The sequence below is a fragment of the Camarhynchus parvulus genome, chromosome 17, assembly GCF_901933205.1.
Source record: "Camarhynchus parvulus chromosome 17, STF_HiC, whole genome shotgun sequence".
Lineage (NCBI taxonomy): Eukaryota > Metazoa > Chordata > Aves > Passeriformes > Thraupidae > Camarhynchus > Camarhynchus parvulus.
Genome location: NC_044587.1, coordinates 4,089,218 through 4,112,761, shown reverse-complemented (window position 1 = coordinate 4,112,761; position 23,544 = coordinate 4,089,218). Strand labels below are relative to the sequence as shown.

Below are 23,544 nucleotides of genomic sequence, written 5' to 3'. Positions count from 1 at the left end.
AGGGAGGGTCCAGGGGCATTTTAAGGTGCTTTGCCTCCACCCAGAATCCCAAATGTAACTTCTGGCAGTACTAAATAGTCTGAACAATTACTGGAAAAATCTCATGGTAAATGGTGCTGTCCCATGTGTGTCACAGCAGGTTCCTTGGGGATGAGGGCTGGTGTCTGACAGCCCCCAGCACAAAGGGCTTCTGCTCCACGGCCAGGACTGGCTGTGCCACTGCAGAGTGAGGGCCCAGGACACTTAAATGGATATTGCCTGAGGAGCACCATGCATTAAAAAGGGCTGTCAAAGCTTCACTGGGTGACAAATCCATTTTAGCCCCCAGGACCCTGCAGGGTTGGGAGGTGCAGCCTGAGAGCTGCGTGGGTTTGGGCTGAATGTCTTCCATGTCCTCAGCCCCTGCTGGGAATTGATGCTCTTTGGTGCTCCAGCTTTGCCCCTCTGGGAATTTTACCCCCCAAAAAAGCAGCAGCAGCCCCAAAATGTTCAGCCTCATACATGTGGAAGGAGCTGTGTGTGTTTCAGGCAGTGTTTCGCTCTAAGAGTTTTCTCTGTGAATTTTACCCCCCAAAAACACAACAGCAGCCCCAAAATGTTCAGCCTCACAGGCGTGGAAGGAGCTGTTCAAATTTCAGGCAGTGTTTTGCTCTAAGAGTTTTTTCTCTGTGAAGTTTACCCCCCAAAAAAGCAGCAGCAGCCCCAAAATGTTCAGCCCCACAGACATGAAAGGAGCTGTGTGTGTTTCAGGCAGTGTTTTGCTCTAAGAGTTTTCTCTCTTTAAGCAAATGTTGACTCACCAAGGGGAAATTAAAACTCCATTAGACATTGCCACACTGCAGAACAGACCCCATTACAGTGGTTGAGCTGCAATTAATTGGTTTCCTCAGATATCACTTAATTCTGGGATGGCACGGAGAGATGGGAAGGACAAGGCTGATCTAAACAATAATTTCCTAAAATAACATAATCTAAATAAACTAATGAAGTGATTACATAGTTATTAATCTAATATGAAGAAGAGTCAGAAGAAAATATTGGGTATATAACAATTTAGAAAGAACAGTAGAGTTAATACCATTCTGGTTAGACTCATCATGAGGCAATCAGCATTTGTGCTTACGGATGGATGCTGGTTTTGCAGATTAATTATATTTTGTGCTAAAAGCTGCCATTTCAAAGTGTCTCATCTTCTGCTTTTTTTGGTCTGTTGTTCATATTCAACTTTTCAACACCCAGATGGAAGGGACCACTGCCTGTGAAGCAGTGCAGGTTTGGGGGTTGTTTTGTTTTTAAATTAAAGTGAATTTTGGATTAAGAAATGTAAAGCAAAATAACCATAAAATTAGACTCCCTTGTGTGCAGATAGAATAATCAGCATTTTGAAAATATTCTGGCCCAGGGAGGGCTCTCCACAGGCATTCCCAGTGCAGAAAGGCAGTGGGGAGCTGGGGGTGCCTTGGGTGCTCTGGGGGTCCCCAGGGCCAGGCAGGGTCCCCCCAGCCTGGGGCCAGTGCAGGGAGCAGATCCAGCCATTCCCACAGAGCTCAGTCCCTTGCATCATCAGGGTAGAGAAAGTATTTGGCTTCAGGAGAATAAATAACTAGGCCTTATAAGTCATAAAAAATGTATTACAAGAAAAATACAGTGCAGCTATAAATAGAAAACAAAGCAACTCCTATATAAACTTTTACAATCGTCGCTACTCTGACTATTTTTCACTGTCTGGTTTTAAGTGAGTTTAGCATCTGTGATCTCTGGAGGCTGAGATCCCTTGGAGCTGCAGCTCTCCTGGCAGTGCTCTGGCCTCTGCAGGGCTCCCCCAGGTTGGGAGATGAGTTTTGGTGACAGGAGCTCAGGAGTGACTGCTCAGCCTGGCTGAGGCTCTGGTCAGTCCCAACCTGGAACTTTGATGTTCCCTCCCTCCTCTTTTTTAAAGTATTTTAATGTGTATTTGTGACAGTCTGACATGTAGCAGTTACTTCAATAAAAGAGATCACCAGTCCCTGCAAGCCTCCACAGATCCAGACCTTAATATGAAATAAACTCCATACAGCAAGGCATTAATCATTCAGGGATACATCATTACTGTCTCCCTTTTGGTTATTACTTAAAATAGTTCACATAGGTAACATCAAGCACTCAGAATAATTTCTAAACCTTTGTGAAGGAAGAGACATGGCTTTTGAAGAAGCCAGTATTATCTCCACATTGTGCTCAGCTGAAGTCAGGGTGAGTTTGTTTTCAGGGCAGATGAACTGCACTTTGTGCTTTCACACTTCAGTGTTAAACACTTTTTGTCATCTGGTCTGATTTTCTTTTTGTCATGTCAAGCAATAAAGTGGAAGAATTTGGTGGTTGAAACACCTTAATGCAAAAGGGTATTAACTTTACTCTGCTGGTACCCACGGCAAAGAAAGTACCTCAAAAGTACCTTGAATTTCAACTAAACTCAGCTATGTGAAGCTCTGACTTTGAAAAATCAAATCCTGACTGTGACCCCACCATAAATACTCCACCACAGAGTACTCCCAGCACTGAAACTCCCACGTGTAGCTAATGGGGTGTTCCAAGGGAAAGACTGAGCTGCCTTGGCTGGACAGTGATGAACAATTAGAGGTTGCAGGACCCAGGTGTAATGAAGAATCCACAGTTAAATATTCAGGTCAGGGAAAGTAGGCCACGGAGCTAAATGGTGAATCCTAATAATCCTAATGGAATCCTAATAACCCTAACAGAGTCGTGGAGGAGGACATTTTGTGCAGCTCACATCTTAAGAAATGTGATGTTTTCCTGTGTGTGAGATCTTGGGCTGCATCAAATCCCTGACTGCAATGTGGTGGCTCCAGCTTGTTTGAAAATAAACCTGGGCATTGCAGTGGGGTCACTCACACCTCTGTGGGTGTGGGGGAGAACAAATGAGCTCTTCTGGACATGCACCCTGGACTGCACTCCCAGCTGTGCAAACTGCTGGCTGGAAATGCTGGATGAGGGTTTCTTAAAGAGCAGACCCATTGGGGTAATTTCTACAAAAATGTGAAATTCAGCAAGCGATAACTGGAAAAAGCAATTTCCTTTCCATTAAATGTGGGCTCTTGCTTTGTTTTCCTCCTAAACTCTCAAAATCCCCTTTTATAAAACACTCCCCCAGCCTCCTCTAGCTGGGGTCTCTTTGCTCACCCCCCTCCTGCAAGGCTGCCAGCATCCCACAGTCCCTTTAATTTAGGAATTTAACAAGTAATTCTAAATTGGGATGCTGGAAAAGCTGTGATCGTATCTACCATGTCTATCCTATCAGATGTGGTTCTGTGCTTTCCCTGCCCTGAAAACAAAGGGGAAGAGAGTTGAACACATGGTATCCTCAACTAGAAAGGACTTTGCTGTAAGAGGATATTGAGTTGTTTTGTAAAGCCCAATATTACGCTTGAATTATGCCTGAATAAGGAGAAAGGACATTGTTAAAGAGCCCTAAACATTGACCATAGTGGATCTTCTTTCTTCCAAGCCCTTCAGCAGCGTTGTTTTTGGCTGGTAATGATTTGGTATTGTATTTATAAGCCGTCAGGGTAATCCAGAGAGCAGCAGGAGGGGCAGTTGCCTTAAATAAAGCTTTACAATGCTGCTAATTAAAATGATCCTTCCTCTCCCTGTGATGACTAATGAGACAGAAAGAAGAACCAGGGAGGGTTAATGAAAATGTTGCCGTGAGATTCCCTATTTTTAATTGGTCTTTGTAATGTTTTAATCTTCTTTATAGTGTGGGGGTGGAAATGGAGAAATATTCTTTCAACCTTTCTTACACCGTGTAGCACGTGGCATTTGAAACATCCAGGTCTAGCTTTATATTAGGAGTCTGTAGCCACAGCTCTGAGGCAGAGTGTAGCCTTGAGATGGAAGAAGCAATTTCAGACTTAACTGAGACCAGAAAGAAGAAATGTGAAAGCTGGTTTAAAGCTCAGGCTTCCAAAGCTCCAAGGGAGCATTCGTACCCTGAGGACTGGGGCTAAGATCTATTGTGAAGGATTGGCACTGATGCTCAATAGTATTTACAGCTTTAGGTCATGATGCTCTGTTAAATGCAATATTTATCCCATGAGCATGTCACAGTTCACCTCAGATGTCAAGAATTCAATTAATATTCTATTTAATAGAACACACCATGACCTAACCTTTTAATACTCTTAGTGCGTCTGAGCCCTCCTTATTAGTGTCACTTTCCAACTTTCCTTCTCAGCTGATGCATCTCACAACAACTGGGATGGGGAAATTGGGAGCAGGGGGAGAGGGGAAGAGATTTAAATTACTTTTGGACCTCACTGTGAGGATTCAGCAGCTTTATCCTCTGTAAAACCTGGCTCCCAGGGGTTTAGCACACCCTGCTTTCCCCATTTTCAAGGGTTGACGTTCTGCAAGTTCCAACTTTCTGTCGATTCAAACCCACAAAAGGCACTGCCAAATTTTTCATGGTTTGAGCTGATCCAGTTTCAAACAGCATTGCCCCTGCCTCACATCACGTTATCGAGCTGGGGATCAGGGGAAAGCATTCATGTGAGCAACACCTGCAGGATTCAATCTTTGGCTTCAGATTTTTGTCTGTGTGCTGTGGGGGTGGGTTACAAATACCCTGGGATTGGGAGATCAGCACTGCAGAGATTTTCCTGCATTGCATCTGGAAACTGTCTCAGGAAGTGAGGTCCCTTGGATGCACCATGATTTTACAGATCAGAATAGAAAATTGGAGGGTTCCTTTAATGAGCAAACAGGGCAGCCCAGTTTCAATGTTTGTGGTGGAAATCAGAGCCTCAGAAGCAGCTTTTGCCATCCTTGTGTCTCCTCTAATGAGCTACCAGCAGAAAGCCATAAAAACCAGTAAATTGTGTGTTTCAGATCATATGAATTAGAAGACAGGCTTAGTAATCTGGTGGGATTTATAGCAAGCTTTTTAAAAGAATTGAATTAATTTTAAAAACTCCTAATTGGGATCTGCTTCTGGCTGATATTTTCCTGTGCGAGACCTGCGTGACACATTAGAAATGGAAAGAGCTTGAAAGCAAATAAGTGTTTTAAATTACTCTGTGTCGTTGTAGCCTTTAAATTTTGAGAAGAATTAAACAGCAAAGTGTTTTTTGAAGGCAGCACTTGCCTGCCTTGAGGCAGGAGGGCAGGATGGGTTTAGCACAGAGAACACCTGGGAAGGGGCCACGCTATTACCACCCCTGTGATTTCAGCAAGATTTGTTGGGAAGATCAACCAATAAATACAGAGGCTGTACTGCAGCTCCTTAGAGTGGGAGGAAGAACAGACATTGTGCCAGATATTTTCATGCAACTATATTCATTATTTATGCAGAAGAAGAGATATTTCAGGAAAACAGAGCTGAACCATGAGTGACAAGGTATCTTTCCAGAGCGTAGGGTGCAGGAAAATTGCACTGGGGTTGACAGCTTTTTAATGTAGAGTCTCTATTTCACTGAATTACTGCATGTTGGCATTTCAAAAGTACAAGATGACCTATTTATTAGCTGTGAATCAAACAGAAATTACATGCTAGATAATAAAAAAGTTGTATGTTTCTTCCAGCTGGTAAGATGCTTATCCTACAGAAATAATATATACAGAGAGGAAAAGCTGGAAACAAAGGATCATCAATCACAAGGCACTAAATTTAACGTTGTAGGACCTGTATTTGTCATATAATATTGCAATCATATGTGCTTGTTCCCTTACATGTGATGTAATCTTAAATGTATGTGTGTCATAATACTTTAAAATTTCACTACCCCTGCTCTGCTTAGGCTCCTATCACCCTCTTCCCTTTTGGAGAGGGAATAGTGGCTTGGAAACTTGGCTTTAACAGTAACCTGCTTGTAAATGGGCAGTGCCAGAACCTCAGGAGGAAGGTGACCAGCTACCAAACTGAATATTAGAAACTACCAGGCCGTGCAGATGGAACATTTCCCTGTGGAAAGGGCAAAAGTGGGAGGAAAAACTGACAAAAGAACCCAAGTAGTGGCCCTGCACTTTGCTAGAGGCAGATGCCACAGCTGAAGGAAATAGCATGCTATTTCAAGAGTGGAAATTCAGCTTTCCCTGGGAATTTTGATGCCTTGGATCTGAACAAAGGGCCAGAAAGAAAAAGCTACACTTGTTGGATTTGCCGACTGACACTCAAATGAAGGTGGAACAAATTCCTGCCTTCTCTACCCTCATGATCTTGCATAAAAAATTAGATAAAGTCGCAGGAGCAAAAATGTCCAAGCACAAATCTGGAGCAGTGTCAAATGTAGCTTTATGAGTGTATTTCATGTACCTTTTAGCTCAGAAAGGAAATAACTTTATATACTTTCATCTTTCACTCCAAGTATCACCATCAATATGAAGAGTAAACACTACTTAGGAAATCCAGATGAATTTGTATCACATACATAGTGGCTATATTTTTAAAAAGAATTAAAGTGAAAACCACAAATTGGCTGTGGTTGCTGCCAGGTTTTTTTCTCAAACCTGGCAGTTTTGTACCCAAATCCATTCTGGAGTAGCAACTTCCAAAACCAGGGCTCTATTATACCCCAATGACTGTGTCCAAGAGCACCAAACCCATCCTGACTTTGCAGTAACCATGTCCTGAAGAGGGAAATTGAGCAATAACCTCCCAAAACAATTATAATTTCTGCTAATCCATCCATGTGGCATGAAAAGGGACGGCAGCATTAAAAACTGCTGCTCCAGCTGCCTGCTCCAGAAAGAAATTAAGAGAAAGAAAAATAGCACAAAAATTCCTTTTGACCCATTAGCAGAGCCACGTGGCGAATTTGATAAAGGCACCTTTGGTTCTGCCATTTTGCTTTTCTGGGAATCTAAAACAATCTTTCACCAACCTTAAATTCAAAACAGCTTTGTAATTGATCAGCACCACTTGGATATATATTTTTTTACATATATATACTATCAATTTAATTTTCAAGCTTTCCACTACAGTGCCTGTTTTCTCACAATAGCTGGATAAAGCATATTTTTAAATACATGCTGATCCAGGTACATTTGCAGTAGAAGCAGGGCAGTTATTTCAGCTTTGCAAATTCATTCCAAGTGAACACATAGGATCTTGGGGGAGAAAAAAAAATCTATACATTAGAAACATTTAATTGACCACTTGATGTTATCCCAGTCCCTCTGTGTTGAATCCTGAATGGTAAAACTTAACATGACTCTTTTTTTTGGCTTGAATTATCCTCCTGCTCTTGCATATATACAAGCTACGTGCTCTAATGCAAGACCCATCCATTTGTCTTCGTAATTTATCTCATTTCCTTTGGAATGGTGTCCCTCAGTGGCTCAGAGAAAGTGGAGCGGTTGTTTTAATAGATTTGAGTTTTATCTGCCTCTCTATTTGCAGCAGGGCATAATAATAATAAATTATGATACTAATAAGTAGGTTGTGCAGAATGGACTACAGTGGTACCACTTCCCTCCCCCTCCAAAAAAGTAATTTATGGGTACATTCTTGTGACTTTAGGGGTGTAATAAATTATCAGGGTTCGTTTTTCCATCCAATTTGAGGCAGTGCAGCTGTGTTTTGCAAGCAATAAACTCTCTTGTTGTATTTCTTAGCTAAGCACTGAAAAACACAGTGTGATTTTTTTTCCCTCCCTTCCCAATTATTGTTGCAACGCCTGGTAGCTTCTCTGTAGTCAAGGGTTTGCCAGTGCTTCTATTATAAACCTCAATTTTCAGGGGCCTATAACTTTGCTCTTTTAAATCATAGAGGGCTAGGACTTGGTGTACATCTCTGTCAATCTGGATGCTTTTTTTTTCAAGGAGAAAAAGGCACATTTTTTAAGGAGTCCAGACCTCAAAATCTGAGCCATGTGTGGAAGTCAGAGACGCATGGATGTGAGCAGCTGATAATGCTTGGATGCCTTTTCAGCCCCTGACAAGCCCAGGATCCCTCTTATTTTGGGCACATCCTGGGGCAATATTTGGATCCTAATTACATTTCTGACAATGTACAAGGAGGGTAGCACTTTCCTGTTGGAGGTTTGGGGATCCAGGACGAGTGAGCCACTTGCAGGAGCTGCCTCCTTAAAGGTGATGCCCTGCTGTTGAGTGCTGGCCTAAGGTTCAGGATGCTGAAAATGCAGAGGGACTGAAGGAAACTGCAGCAATTCACCCTTCCCAAGCAGCCTCAGCCAAATGTATCGACCAAAGCATTGTCAGAGGGTCTCTGCATTCAAGGAGAGGTTAAGAGTCTGCTGGGCCTGGCTCCCATTCCCATTCCTGCCCTCTTTGCATTCAGCCGACACAACCAAGGGTCAAAGAAGGAAGGAAGAAAATGAGAATATACAGCACCAACAGCAGAACTGCACAATCTCTGCAGCAACCTCAGAGACCCAGGGCTGGAAGAGCAGATTGTGTCCAGCTCTGCCAGGGAATGGTGCAATTCCTTCCCCCTCTGCAAAACCTCACTGGATGGGGCAAAACCCCACCTGATTTTCTAACACTGCTTTCTCCAGGTGTAATTTTACCCTGCACAGCTTCTGCTCTGCATTAGGGAGCCAAATACCTCCTAACACAAGGGAGTAAAAATGATTTTGCGTTTCCAGGGTGTTCTTGGGGGGAGCCATGGCAGGGAAGGAGCAGCTCTGAGCCCCTTTGTGCAGGCTGCTCCTCCAGCTGCTCATCTCAGGCTGCACAGCTCTGCCACACTAATGTGCTGCTGCTAAAGCTGCCTTCTACGTGAGCAGCAATTAAGCTGTGAAGTCAGCCTCTTAATATTATGTTAACATAGTTCAGTATATTAAATGTAAAACAAGTCATAATTTTTAAAGGTACCTCGGCTTACTGAGTTTAAATGAAGGCAGCAGTAGGACTATCACAGCCATATGCAAATCACCTGCATTTTAAAGCTAACAATAGATTTTGCTTTATTGTTTTGGCATTTAACGAGTGGGAAAATAATAAATTAAGCCACATGGGGAATCCCTGGTGCTTTTACAAACTGAAGCAGTGCCCATTTGGAGAGGGAACATTCCCCATCTTTCTCCCTAGCTGCATTTCTCTTAACCCACCACCTTATTAAAGCTTATAGGGCAAAATTCTCTTCTCATATTCCTCTGGCAGCTCTTAGTCCACATTCAGCTCTCCCTACCTTCCCAGCTGTCTTTCATCCTGCCAGCTCACTCTGCAGACAGGGAGTAGAAGAAGAGAAAAGAGTGGCTGGGCCGTAGGGAGTCAGAAGAGAGATTTTGTCATAGTTTTAGGAGGGTTACAATAGCTATTAGAGCATGGGTGATTTTTCTACCTGTGTTAATAGGGGATGCAGCTACCAGAGCAAGGTCCATGGGAGAGGCAGCTGCATCAGGCTCTGCTCAGCAGAGCAATGGATCCATGCAGGATCCCAAACAGGGATGCAGCTGTCTGGTGTGACCACCATGGCTGTCTGGAGCTGTGGGGCTGCACAGCCGAAGGAAGGAAGAGCTTGAATGTTTTAACAAGATGACCTCTCTTGTTTGAAGCATTTTTCAACATGTTTTTAGAAAATTAAGAGTGTTTTCATTTTAACTCACTCAGCTCTTACTGGTCAAAGCCCTGAGCCAAAAGTTAGGCCCAGCCATGAGGGTCACAGAATTATAGAATATCTCAGGGTGGAAGAGACCCATCAGATGGTTTGAATGGGCAGGTGTTGATCTTGCCAGTGGCAATGTTTGGCTCTCTTATCAACAGTGACACATGGAGCTGAAAGCAGAGCTTGTCATGGATGCTTGCTCCTGAATGCCATCCTGGATGTGTCTTCTCCAGGCCATGTTTTTTACAAAGTCACCAAAATGAAAATACAGCCCCTGATTGCCCCCACAGCTCCTCTGTGAGAACAAGCACAGCCCTTCCTTGTGCAGAGCAGCTCAACACGTGCTTGTTTCCTGTGTCAGCTGTGAGAAGGATCAGTTATGCACATCCATGAACATCCCCTGCACCTGCATTCCCCCAGGAACCCTTTACCAACACCAAAGGGTGGAGCAGAAATCAGGAAACAAGGCAAACCAGGCAGCCTAAAGTGAACACAGCACTGCAGCATTAACTGGCAACAGAAAATTGCCAGGCAGAGTGAAAATTTAAACAGGAACACAGAGAAATGCTTTGAATGGAAACCTACAAACCTCAGAGAAGTTTGGGATGTGCCTGGGGATAATTCCCCAGCTTCCCTCTCATGGCTCTGTATAATCTCTCAGAAAAGCCCCTGTGGTCTTGCCCCACACGTGTCTGTTTTCTGTCAAATCTGCTGTTTGTCCTACTCAGTGCATTTCATCAGAGGTGTGTGAGGTTTGCTCTCACATCCACTCCACGTGGGGAGATGGGAGGCAGAAGGTTTGTGCAGCCCTGTGAATATATGAAGCACTCCACAAGGATTATGGTTATTTTCATAATAATTCTCCAGCCCTGCCTACGTTTGAAGTCAGGGATGTCTGGTGCTGAACCAGACAAGCAGAACACACACAAAAGCCCAATTAGCTCTGTATCACTAAAGCTCTTACAAACACTAATGCATTCATCATTGTAGAACTAAGAGATGAGCACTGGGCTGTGCTCCTGGCTCAGTTCAGTCGGGTTTTAACTTGACTGATGCTGAGAGTTCTGTGATGAATCTCCTCCATTCACGTCCACTGTGCAGGAGAGGAAACAGAGACAAAGGCAGAGCACCTCACTGGCCACCCTGACCTCAGTCCATGTTTCCTTTGTAAAAACTGACCAAGTCTTAGCTCAGGAACAAGTACATCCTAGGCTCAGGTCCAGAGGAGCATCACTCCTCCATGCAATGCTTTCTGTTACCCTGTTAGAAAATCTAGATGTTGCTTAAAATCATGGAAAGTCTAAATAAGACATGAGAATAGGCAGGGAAAGGCTAAACAGCAAAATAAATGCTTGGTTCTGTAAGAGATGCACAAGCACTCAAAAGCAAGCTGGCTCTAGGTAGAGCTTTTCAGATTACTTGAACATGTCTTTAAAAAACTGGATTAAAATACAGATTCCCCCTATTATTTTTCAATAACAGAAGTGCAGCACAGAACAACTCACTAGTGCCACAAACTACTTTTTCATTCCTGTTTTTGTTTCATGCTTCAATATCTTCTTCCAGCTGCTCATGTCTCCTTTTTTTTCCCTTCTCCTCACTTTGATCTATTAGTTTTCCCCAGAAATGGGGTTTATAAATCATTGTAATGCAGCCCTGGGAAAGACGGTGCTTAGTGCAGGGAGAAATACATTGCAGCTAACAGCCACGGCAGGGAGGAAAACTCTCACCTCGGAGAGGGGCTTTGGCGACAGGTTACGGATGGCTCTGGGTTATTTTATGGCTGCATTCCTGCCAGCAGGGGCAGGGCCACAGGGAGCGCTGCCTGCACCCCTCCACTATATTTCAAGCTTCCTTCTGCAAGCAAAAACAAACCGCCCAGGGGCTCACGAGGGAAAGGGAGAGAGGAAAAAAATTGCTAAAAAGAAAAGGGAGGGGAGGCAGGACAGGTGGTGGATGGATCGTTGGGTTCCTGCTTTTGCACCATCGCGTCTTTTTGTAAAAAAAAAGAAGGTTTGTGTCCCTTGCACCCTGAAAAGATGTCATTGGCAGCAATGGCAGGATCCAGCTCGCCCAGGAACATTTCCACCCTTTTGTGCCAAGGCTTTTGTGTTCCCATTTTGTACTGGGGAAACTTCCCAGGACAAGGCTGAGCCCCATCAGGAGCCACCCCTCCAGTGCTTCCCCAGTTTGATCCCCATGACAGCAAATGCAGATGCTGTTTTGTTGTTCAGAAGTCTTTTTGTATTGGAAACCCAAGGACAGAGCTTCTCTCCCAGTCAGGATTTTGAAAGTTGGCTATTGTTATTAAAAATATCATCTTGGATGGAAAGATGGGAGCAGTGCAAGGCTGGGCACCAGGTCACAGGGTGATATCAAAACAGCCTTTCCAGGCCAAATTGGTGGAAGGGCTGTTTTAGTGTTTGTGGCACAACACTGTGGCCAACCTGGGCCAACAGACATCCCCTGAGTCTCCTCCTGGGAGTAGGAGTTAGTTCTAAATGCAGAAAACCCAACATCATCACACAGCCAGAGAGACAAACCTTGCTCAGCAGAGGTTTTTATACTTATCTCCTGCCCTGGAGTGCAGCATGGATTAGGGGAACCCATTGTATTGTATTTAATTAGGGAGGAAATCATCATAAATTCCTAAGAGCAGCACAGTCACATGCAAGCTACAGGCACTTTGAAGCACTTGCTGTGTTTTTAGGATCACCAGCTCCTAATAAGCCCACCCCAGGCAGACACACCATCCTTTAGTTCCTAAAGCACACAAAAGAGACACCATGCTGGAATCTTACCTCTATCTTTAACAAAGCATTACCCCCTCCTCACCCTCTTCCCCATAATTGCCTTGTTATTGTCATTGGTGCCATTGTTCATTGGCTCGGCCCTAGAGAGGCCCGAGGGAGCACTTCTGCCTTAGCTAAACCAATATCTCCTGCAATAACCCCCTGCAGTTTCCCCTTTGCTATCCCATGTTGAATAAATCCTCCATCTCTGTTTGCTGAATGATCATAAAGATATGATTGAAGTTTCAGATTTATGGTTTCCTTCGAATCGAGGAGCAGCTCCAATAATGCCAGAGCCTGTTTGCTGCCTGGTTTCTGACAGGATGCACAGAAAGGGAGATTTGTAAGAGCAAAAACAAGAATGCAGAGATTAGAGGCAGGTATTTTCTAGACATGCAGCACACTCATGTAGAGGGGTTGGACTCACACACACTGCCAGAGCATCCTCTGTCCAAGGATCTCACTGTGCTTCCCAAGCACCCTGCCAGGCAGGGTGTGCACACAATATTTCACTCTTAACAGCAAATCTGTCTCCAGCAGCCACACAAGGGAGCCACAAGAATTGGTTGCTGGGTAAAGGAGGATTCTAACTAAAGATCTCACTCAGCTGTACAAAAACTGAAGTGGTTGCTGAAGGCTGGCAGAGGGCTCCATGTTAAGGTGGTCCTTGCTGTCAGCCTCAGGCTCCACATGCCATGAGTTCCCTCAGAGCTCTGTTCATGCAATCCTCTGGATGCCCAGGATGCTCTTTGGGCATCTCTTTACTGTCAGCCTCAGGCTCCACATGCCATGAGCTCCCTCAAGTTGTCTTCATGCAATCCTCTGGATGCCTGGGATGCTCTTTGGGGAGTGCAGAGAAACCCTCTGGCTCCTATGGGAGAACATCCCAGACGTGGAATTCCTCTGATCAAAGCACAAACACCCCAAAAAAAAAACACCAAAGGGGCACTGCACTTACAGAGAAAGGCAGCTGCCCCTGAGGACACCTCCCTGCTCCTCCCAGGGAATCTGGTGCAGGATTGTGACCTTGGGATAATTATCACCTTCCCCGTGCTGTTGTCTTGGCCTGGGTGTCCTCCTTTCCCTTCAGCCCATCCCAGCAGCATTTAGTGAAGCCATCTCCATTACACAGCTGGAATTGCACAGCACGGGGCACATTGCTATTCAGATTCAGGTCAATATTAGTTTTTTTAATGAATAAACCACCTCAAAGCTGCAGTGAAAACAAAGTTTGTGACTTTGGTGTCAAAAATCTGAATGGAACATCCAAAACACCTTCCCTCAGCCTTGTGGCTGCAGCACATTTGCTTTCCCCTGATTCACAGCCATTTATGCTCATTCCCACTTCAACAAAAACCTATAAAACTCTTACAGCGTGATGCAGTCCTAAATTAAATGCACTTTAACATTGCTATATAACAAGGGAGTCTTAGCTCTTTTAAATTAATGCATGCAGCTGAGAAGGGGACCTTTCCTGGGAAATTTATTCCACTTTATTTGGAGAAAACCCCACCTCATTCCACCTTGTCTGAGAGCAAAGATGATTTTGTGTGTTATAATGAGGAATTTGTAATAATGAGAGCATTGTGTGTTCCAGTAACTACGAAGCCAACAACAGAAGACTTCTGTGAGCAGCAGTGTTTGTGTGATGTATGGTAATATTTTTCCTCAGTGCATTACAAAAGAAAAAAGCAAGATAAAAATATCTTCCATTTTCTCCCTAATTTGTAGTTTTCTGGTGTTAGCAAGGCTTATAAGACACATGCTCCCAATTAGCTGCTCCTCTTAATTTAAATGCTTCATAAATTATCTCCTGCGCTTGTGGATTATCACTTCATAATGCGAGTTAGCATTTAAATAAATAGCTGCGATGTAGGAAATTAGAGAGGTTTACAGTCTGAGGCAGCAGCATAATGAAGGAAAATACCACAGCAGCTGAACAGGGGTTGGGAGGGATGTGATGAGGCAGAGATTTTTTTTTTCCCCCCCTTTTTACCTTTTAGCAACCAAATTTGGACTGCAGCAGGGAAAATATGGGTCAGAACTCCAGCAGAGCAGGAGCCTTTTGTAATGGCTGAACACGAAGGGAACATGGAGAATTTTTCAGCATGTAAAATGTCTGATTTAGCAAATATGATGCAATTAGGAAGTGGCTTTTTCGAGCCAACTCTTGGTTGCCTCAGAAGGTTGCCCCTTTGAAAGCAATTGGGCTGCTCATGTATGTCATACCTGAGCAGTACCCAGCCCCTTATGTTCTATCCTTTCAGGAAAAAAAAAAAAAGGGAACTGGAGAGAAAAACAGCAAAACAAAGCAGAACTGGAATTGTATTGAGAAAATTTGGTGGCGAAAGCAATGAGGGAGCCAGATGTAGAATTATGGGGAATTTCAGAAATATAGAGAGAGTGAAGAAAGCAAGGAATAATTTATAATCCACATAACTTCTGCCATGTCTTTAGCACCATTAATAAGATCAACCTATAGGCAATGAGAGTTTTTAAAGCATTGGTAGCAACTCCCCATTCTATTTCAGCCCAGTTTCACAATTATTTTCCTAAATGTAGAAAATTATAAAGACAGGGCAGGGAAAAAACCCATGACAACTCTTGGAGGATTAAGGCTCTCTCCAGTGCTTGCTGGTCTTGCTTTTGGTGTCACTGCTGCTTTTTCTGCCACAGGAGAAAACTCTGGGCAGGAGTCAGCCCTGTTTGACTGCCACTGATCCTCAGGAGCTGAAATCAGGCACCAGTGGGCTTAGGACCCTTTGGTGTCTGTCCTGCAGAGCACCCAAGGTTGAGCACTGCAGCTCTGGCAAGTTCAGCTCTCACAGCTCCCTGCTTGCTCACACACACAAAATGTCAAAATCATGGATATTTTTTTTTTCAAAAACACTAGAAAATCATAGAAGCTTTGACAGTCTTGACCAAAGTCCAGCCTTAGGCAGGAGTAAAGTTATTAGTTCCCTTATTTCCTGGAAAAAGCCTGACACATTAGGATTTCACAGCAGCTGGCTGTAAGTGTAATGGGCAGGGTGTGATTTTTCTCCCTGGGTTTTGCAGTTACATTTCAGCAGCTTGAATACATTTTGCTGTAGGACAGAGCAAATGATTCGGGCAGGTTCTTGCATCAGCACAAGGCCCTCGGTGCTTAATGGGAGTTGTGCCCAACTGACAGCACGATTTGAGTGGCTGCTGTATTTAATATTCTTCAAGAGCAGGGTCAAATTGTCTCATCATTTACATCCCTACAACCCTGCTGGTCCCAGGGGAACTGCACTTCCTCTGAGCTCAACAGGAATGAACATGGGCAACTGGACTGAAATGTGCTGGAAGAAGATTTCTGCCTGGACCCCTCAGGATTCAGGTGGAGTCTGCAGCTGCTGCTTGGAGGCACAGCTCACCCTGCAGAGAGCTCAAGTCAGCACAGCAGGAGCCTTGTTTCATCCCGTAGTTTTCTATTCCAACAAGTGGTGTTTAGAAAGTGAAAAAGGGACTGATCCCTCTCCAACCAACATCTGAAAGCTCTTCAAGTTTGCAGGTGCTAAAAGAAAGGCTCTGGGGGCCAAACTGTACCTGAGCTTGGCCCTGAAGTGGCTCTGTCCTCTGGGGCACATTTGCATCTCTGTTATCACTTTGTCTTCTGAACCAGGCAGGAATGGCCACAGGTGCTCCTGGATTATTCTGTGCCTGAGCCTGATAAGCCTCAATTTCTCTGGACTAGGAGCACACAGAATGCAGCTCTTCTATCCCAGCTGCAAGGGCTCTTCAGGTCTAAGAAAAACCTGGCACAAGTCTTGAATTCTGAATGCAGGAGCCAGGACTGGAAGCCCCAGGACTGGATTCCTTCAGGGAGCTGGTGCCACTTTTTTTACAGAATCACCTTTTTCTTCCTAAAGGGAGTTTTAAATAATAAAATTGGAAGCTGCCGCATATCTTTCCAACTGATCTACTAATCATATTTCTTCAAATTTTATATCCCTGACCCTTGTAAAGGGATTGCAAGGAAGGCATTTTTAAGCTGCATTTTAATAAGTCAATATGAAAGCTCAAAATTATTTAAAGCTTCTTAAATAGGATTATATTTGATTTCTTGTGGGAATAGTGAGGGATAGTCTAGTAAAGACGTTCTGTCCTGCTGAGGTTTTATTACATTAAAGAAACAGCATCCTTTTTTAACAGCAAAAACTTTATCTATTCTCTAATGAAAATGGAGATTATTCTGTACATGAGGTGACTGAAGTTGGTAAGTTCCTGCATCTTTGATCAGAGATTAGAGTTTCTCCTTGAGTGAAAGCCGAGAGATTCCTGAACCAGAGGTTCGCCTGAATTTAACAAGTTGTCTCCTCATCTAAAATATTTGAATTTTCTTCTAGGAGGTACCACAAGTGTATTGACTTCAGACAAATTCTGCTGTGAAATAACAGGTAGCTCTCAAGGCAGCCAGTATCTCATTTGCAGCCAGGGATTTAATTTGGCCTAAGAATCAGAGGTCTGTGCTGCTGGGGAACTATTTTACTATATAGGAAATGTCACATCCAGTCTGCTCTGAAAGGCCCACAGTCAAATTCTCACTTGAATTCCACTCCTTTAATGTCAGTGTGACTTATATGAAGGCTATACTGGCAGCACTTAGCTTAGTATGTTCTATTGCACCCATACAAAAGCAGGGGAGTCAAATAAAAATTACCTGTATGGAGTTGGAGCAGCAGCAGGGAGTTACATGGTGTAAGCAGCAGCTTCACTGAGATGAGTTTTCTGGACATAATCTGGGCCAACATCTGGTCTTGAGAACATAAAGGGATTTTTCTTGAAGTAGCAGATGGGGAGGTTCAAAGAACAGATATTATTAAGGATGAAACACAAAGAAAAGGTCATAAGTGCTGAAAGGGGACCAAACCGTAAAAAAAAAAAAAAAGAAAAACCAACCAAACAAAAAAAAAAGCCATTGTCCATTCTCTTTAACAATTAGAGAATGTTCTCTCATTCTCAAGTAGCCCACACCCCTCTCTAAGCTAAACCTCAGTGTCCTCACTGAAGCCAGGCATTGAGCAACAGCATTCCCTGGCAGAATTTAACTTCAGGGTTTGCAGCACAGCAGGTGTCTCCAGGGCTGTGATTCTCTGGGACATGACAACCCCACTACATCCTTTCCAGATCCTCTCTGGCCCCACTTTTTTCTGGGAAATCAACAGCAAAGATGGCAAAGTTGTTTTTTTTTTTTGCTGCATGCTATTCTGCCCACATTATATCTTGAGCTCCCAAATCTGCTGCCACATCAAAGACAGAATTATTTTCCTGTTTTTCCCACACTGATCTGTCCATCCATGCCTCCATATTCCCATTGATATTGCTTATAGGGAGAACAAGGACTCAGAAAGGTCCTTCTCCATCCAGCTGCTCCAGGATCACCCCATGCTGTCCCAAACCTCCCTGCCATTGTCCCTACATGTCCTCAAATCTATCCCAGGCCCATTCTGTCTCTCAGAGGTGAATGATGGTTGTAGCTCAAGAAAAATCAGGCACAGGTGAGACCTCACTCAGCAGCAGCTCTAACCTGCACATTCATTTAGCCTGAATAACCCATCCCTCCTGCCAAAGGCTTTGTCTTCTGTCTACAGCCCACGTTTCTTCCTCAGGACTGAGAGCAGGCAAGGGCTGATGTGAACTTCACAAGCTGTGACACCCTCTACAGAAGCACATGTGCTTCTTTGACCTTCAGCGCTGGCACAAAAACCTTACACGGACACAGATTTATCTGAAAGTCGGGAGCAGATTTAATAGAGCAGGAGAAGATCGTTTTCAATATTTCCATCTCAATTACAGTCAAACACCTCGGTGAGTCTCAGCCTTTGGGGCTGTACCTGGCCTGGCTGCTCCCAGCGTGGAGACTGTCGGCAAAATCAGCAGAAATAGCACAACTGGGCAAGGTGTTGGTGATTTATCAATGCTGAAGTAATTCATCCTGACACCGAGGAGCTGAGCAGGAGCTCAGGGTCCAGCAGGTGCCCCCGAAGACCTGAGAGTTATACAGTGCCACACATCCACAGTGGCAGAGCTGGGAGCTGACTCCTTAGCAAAAAACATCCCTTTTTTATTTTTTTTTATCTAAAGCACTTTCAAACAGCAGAAAGAAGCACTCTTATTACAGAGAAAGGCAGTTTTAACTGTTGCAATGCCATACTGTTAAAATTGTCCCTTCAACAGCACATTATCAACTAACTCCATAAACAGTGACTAATATTCAGAGTCTCAGAATTTTGGAGCAAACAGGATTTTTCAATGGAAAACTAGAAGGTGAATACAGCCATGAAGATTGTGTACACAAATACTTTCATATCTGCCTGGCCCTTTAAAACCAAAATGATAGAGTTCATTTGCATTTAGATCTCTTTGGCTCCTTCTTTTCATCTAAAGACAAATCCTCACAAAGGCTGCTTAATTAGACCAAATTAGATTTCCACCTAGTGGCTTGTCATTCATTAGAAAACGCTGTTCTTTTTTTCAGTTTTGGTAATTATAAGCTGGTCTCGCAGTGTTCACTTCAGGTTCAAAGTCTGACTTGCATTCATGATTTTGTGCAGATGAGAGGGAAATTATTCAGTGGCATCAAGTCTGCCCATTTTACAAGTTGGATAAAGATCATCGCTGGAGTCTTTTATGTAATGGGGTATACTCTTTCTTAAGTCTTTAATGATTAATTGTAATAGCATATCTCATGGCAATTTTCAAGACTAAAAGCTAAGTGCAAACAGTTGGAAAGTGCAGGGAGTGTATCAGACAGTGGGTGCTGCCTGGACTGGGGTTTCTGTGTCTGACTCTGTGTGTGGCCCTTGCTTGTTGATGTTCCTGCTTTTTTGGGAGAAAGAAAACGGCAAGGGGCTGGTGCCAGGGGCTGTGTAAGGAGAGCCTGGCTGGAAGGGCTGCCTGCCTTCTCTCATTGTCCTCTCTAACCCAGCAAGGGGGACAGCTCTGCTGCTGGCCTTACACAAAACACGCCTTCTAGAGGGGAAAATGGTTCAAATCCACACCTGACACTCAAAGGTTGGTGTCTAATAAGGCTGGAGCTCCCAGGGCAGGTCAGTGAGGAGCACAGGTTAGTGGAGATTGCACTTGCAGATGTACTGTGGCTGATCTGTCTGGAGTATTTGTAATGAAAGGAGTTAAACTCACAGCAAGATCCTTGAGCTTTGCCATTTCTGACTCCAAGGGCAGCAGTTTGCCCAACCATCACCCTTTTCTCTGGAAAGAGAAAGATTCTTACACTGCTATAGAAGACCAGAATGATTTGGTCTCACTCTTCTTTCTCCAGTCCAAACTCCATTCCCTTTGCTGTCCTGCATGGGCACACTGATTCCCTGCCTCAGTTTCCCCTTTATTACAGACTATTAATGCTCAGTGGCATGCTTTGAAGCTTAATAAATCAGGGACAGATCTTGTGGTCGTCCATCAAGCAAAACTTCCTTTGGCTTTGACCTTTAATGCTTATGAAAAGCTTCGAAGACAACTGCCAACTTATTATTAATAATCTTCTTGGGAGTGGAAGTTACAAGCAGTTGGCACCAGGCAGCCCAGCAGCCACCAGCCCCTGCTAGGATTTCTTCTGCACTAACAAACCCAGATTTTTCAGGTGTGTTTTTATAACAACATTCTTGTTTTACTTTCTCACACACACAAAAAAAAAAGGTAAGTTTTTCCTTCCACCTTTAAAAAAAAAAAATCTCATCAAATTTGCCTTTCTCAAAACACTGAACATTCCCTTTCTCATCTACCTAAACCTGATGTTGAGTTACTGTCCCCCAGAGGCTTTCAGTAGCTCAGTTCTGATGTATCCCTGCACTTTGTAGCTCACTGCCTTCTTAGAGTGTAATCAAACATCAAGCTAAGTAGCAAATAAATCTCCCGATCTCATAAGCTGCACAGCAAGATCATGTAAATGCAAATGAAGGGCTTGATTTCAAGCTGTCGTGGGGGGAAGGAGGGAAAAATGCTGGGCCTTGTCACTGCAATCACTTCACTCTGCAAGTGCAGTAAATCTGCAATAATAATAGTAATGGCAGCGTGACGGGAGGCTTTACTGTACAAGGGGGTGTAATGAAAAGGGGAACAGAAGGTAGGAAGGAGGCAGGGCCTGGCAGGCTGAAAGTGCACCAGCACAGAGTTTGCAGGTGTCCACAGGGCAGAGGCAGAGAGGAGGGGATGGGGCTGAGTCGGAGCACGGAGGATTCAGGGATTTGCCCAGCATCCCCTCCCAGGGAAAGGCTGTGGAGGCTGTCATTAAAAATCCACATCTCAGTCTCCTTCTGTACCTCTCGGTGTGGACACGTCTCCCAGCTCTCTCAGTCATCTTCAGAAAATTGATGCAATGTGTTTTGCTGGGCCATGAACACCAGGGAACAGAACACAAATAAGTCTTGCAACAAAACCTGGAATCCTTGAAAATTTTGCACTTCCTTAAGCCTTTGCAATGCCTCCACCTCTAGAAACAGACCCCTTTCAGAGCCTTCCTATTCCTCCACAGCAAACATTTTCCAACACTTAAATACAAATCCAGGGCTCAAGCCCAGGGCTACAGAGATCAGAAACTACCTAGCAAAGGCTCAGAATAACTCAGCACACCCAACAGCATTCATTTTTCAGCCAACCAAGGTATCCCCACTGATCAAACACCTCCAGCATTCCACCATGACCAGTGGGAGCATGGCACCCTCCAAACCCAGCCCAGACACACCAGGAAAATTATCATGTCCAAGGGGGAAGGATGCATCAGCCAAGCCCTTAAAGACAGTTTGAGAGAGCAAACAAAGCCTCAGCACTCATCTCTAGTAGCCCTGAGAGGTGTTGATCTCTGCTGGGTGCTCTGGGAATGCTTCAGGATAAGATCTAGAGCTGTCTTTTCCAAACTGGCTGGTTAAACAGCATTTAGGATGCTGGATTTTCCTCACCGAGGTCGTAAAGGGAGAAAACTTGCAGAAGGTACCCAGAGAAAATTAGGACCGCCTGGGATGCAGAGAGAGACGGTTTTAATTAGAGCCAAGAGGTGGGAAATAAGGCAGAGAAATGACATCTTAATGAGGTTTAATGAAGTTGTCTGCTGATGGGCACAGCTGTCAGACAGATCTGTATTCCAGCCAAGCAGCTTTGTGACAGGCTAAACCTGAACACAGGGAACGGTGCTGGAACTGGGGGAGAAAGGAAAAAAGAGACCTTCTGCATCAACTTTGGCTCAGTTTCCCCACTGCTTTATGACAGAGCACACCTATAATGCCTCAGGACAAACAAATGAAACCAGCCCAGGAGCTGGAAACAGCATTTTGCTAATTTATGAATGAGAAAGGCTGTAATTGTGGATTATACTGAGCAGGATTCATTCCTGCTACATCCTTCCCCTTCTTTGCTTTCGTAGGTAAAAAATGTTGGCAGGCAACCAGAGTCTTCTGAGCTCGTTGATTTTTCTTCAGGCACAGATTCTCTCCATGTTCAACATATTGGACCAGATTTTTTTTTTAATTAATTATCCAGCACCTTCAGCTTTATTTATTCAGTGCAAAGTGACTGTAAAATGCCACCTGATCATAAAAGGAAACAGCATGCATTCATTTTGTGATGGAGTAAACACCCAACTGTGTTAACTTTCAGGTGCTCTGCAGAAGGGACTCTTTAAATAAATAAATTTAAATGTAATTTCAGAGTTCTGCACTCGAGGGTCTGGAAGCAGCTTTGCCACAGGTTACAAACCTCTCTCCTGCCCTGCAGTTTCTCAGTGATTTTTCTCCCATCTGACAAACCTTTGCCACCACAGCAGATTTCTGACCTCACTTTCCTGATCCATTACCAGAAGGTGATCCCAGGAAAACAGCTTTTCTCCTGTATCTGAGGAACATTCCACCATTTCCTTTGTACACCAGTGACAACCACCCTAAGAACAGCTGTAAATACAGGAGGAGCAGATCAGCAATGAAAGCTCCTTTATCCCAGCTGGCAGTGCTTTGCATGAGCTCCTGGCACACACTGAGTGCACACAGGGTTTGTCACTGCCACTGCAGCCCTGGTGGCACTAAAACCCCACTCAGTCCCCTTGTGCTGGACAGGGGACAGTCCCTCCCTGTGCTTGAGGGGAAATGCAGCTGTGCTCGCATCACATCCCTGGGTCGATGGCTTTGAGGAAGGGCTGTTTGCAACAAAGGAGCCCTCAGGGCTTCTGGGACTCTGCTCCAGCTTTCCCTGTGCCAGGCTCTGTCCCCTTCCCTCCCTTTCAAGCAGCAATGAAGTTTCAAGATAGATCCTGCAGTGACTTCACCGTGGAGATGGGAGGGTGCAGACAAAAGGGTGAGGGGAGGCCAGTTAATCCCACAGACACCACCAGACTGGGACACACATGAGCTGGGGAAGAGTTCATTTGAACACTAAATAGAAATTATGTTACTGAGCTGAAGTTTTTTTCTGTGATATAAAGCCCAGGCTCTGCTCTCCCTTCTTCATCCCCCTTCTCCTCCTCCTCCAGCATGCCTTGTGTGTTGATGATTCCCAGGCAGGAGCAGCCCTGTGATTGTGCCTGGGGAAGTTTATGTCAGTTTTTTGGGAGGCTGCACAGTTTGGAAATGAAATAACTTGAAGTAAAGTTAAGACTAGCTGCAGACACCACAGCTGGGCATCCCCACCAAAGGAGAGATTAACCAAACAAGAAGACTTCAAGTCCATATCTATTGAGTCAGGATCCCCATTTCCAGCAAGGCTAGGTCTCTTTAGAACCCAAAGCCCAACTTGTGTGAAATTCAGCATTCTTTAGGCTTCAGCTCTTTTTTGCACTGTGGTGCTCATGCAGTGGGATTCAAGCCCTTGCCAAATGGACACTCCTGGTATTTGTGGCTGTGTTCTGTTACAAACTTCTGTTTTCAGGGGCTTTATCTTATCAGAAAAGGTATTTATGCTTCTCTATTAATGCTCCATATGCTTCTCTATTCCTTTTTCTGCAGCCAGAACTTGGAAAGCCCATGAGAAACTGCTACTCCCTGCCAGGCCCTGATTTTACCTATGGGATGTACACGCACAAGAGAGATGGAGGAGTCCCTGAAGGTAGGACACCGCCCCTAAAACACAGACCTGCAACAAAATCCTAATGCTAGCAGGAAGTCTCCTCTCCTTCCCACGGCTCTTCGATACTTCTCATCAAGCTGGAAGCGCAGAACTCCA

At 44.3% G+C, this 23,544-nt stretch overlaps 1 protein-coding gene across 1 annotated transcript in view; it reads left to right on the top strand.

Annotated features, from left to right (window-relative positions):
* Window positions 1-23,544, top strand: part of CFAP77 (cilia and flagella associated protein 77) — a 57,460-nt gene that overhangs the window by 9,131 nt on the left and 24,785 nt on the right. The window contains exon 2 of the mRNA XM_030961671.1: window positions 23,328-23,427. Coding sequence (XP_030817531.1) covers window positions 23,328-23,427 — 100 coding nt within the window. The remainder of the gene's footprint in view (window positions 1-23,327; window positions 23,428-23,544) is intronic.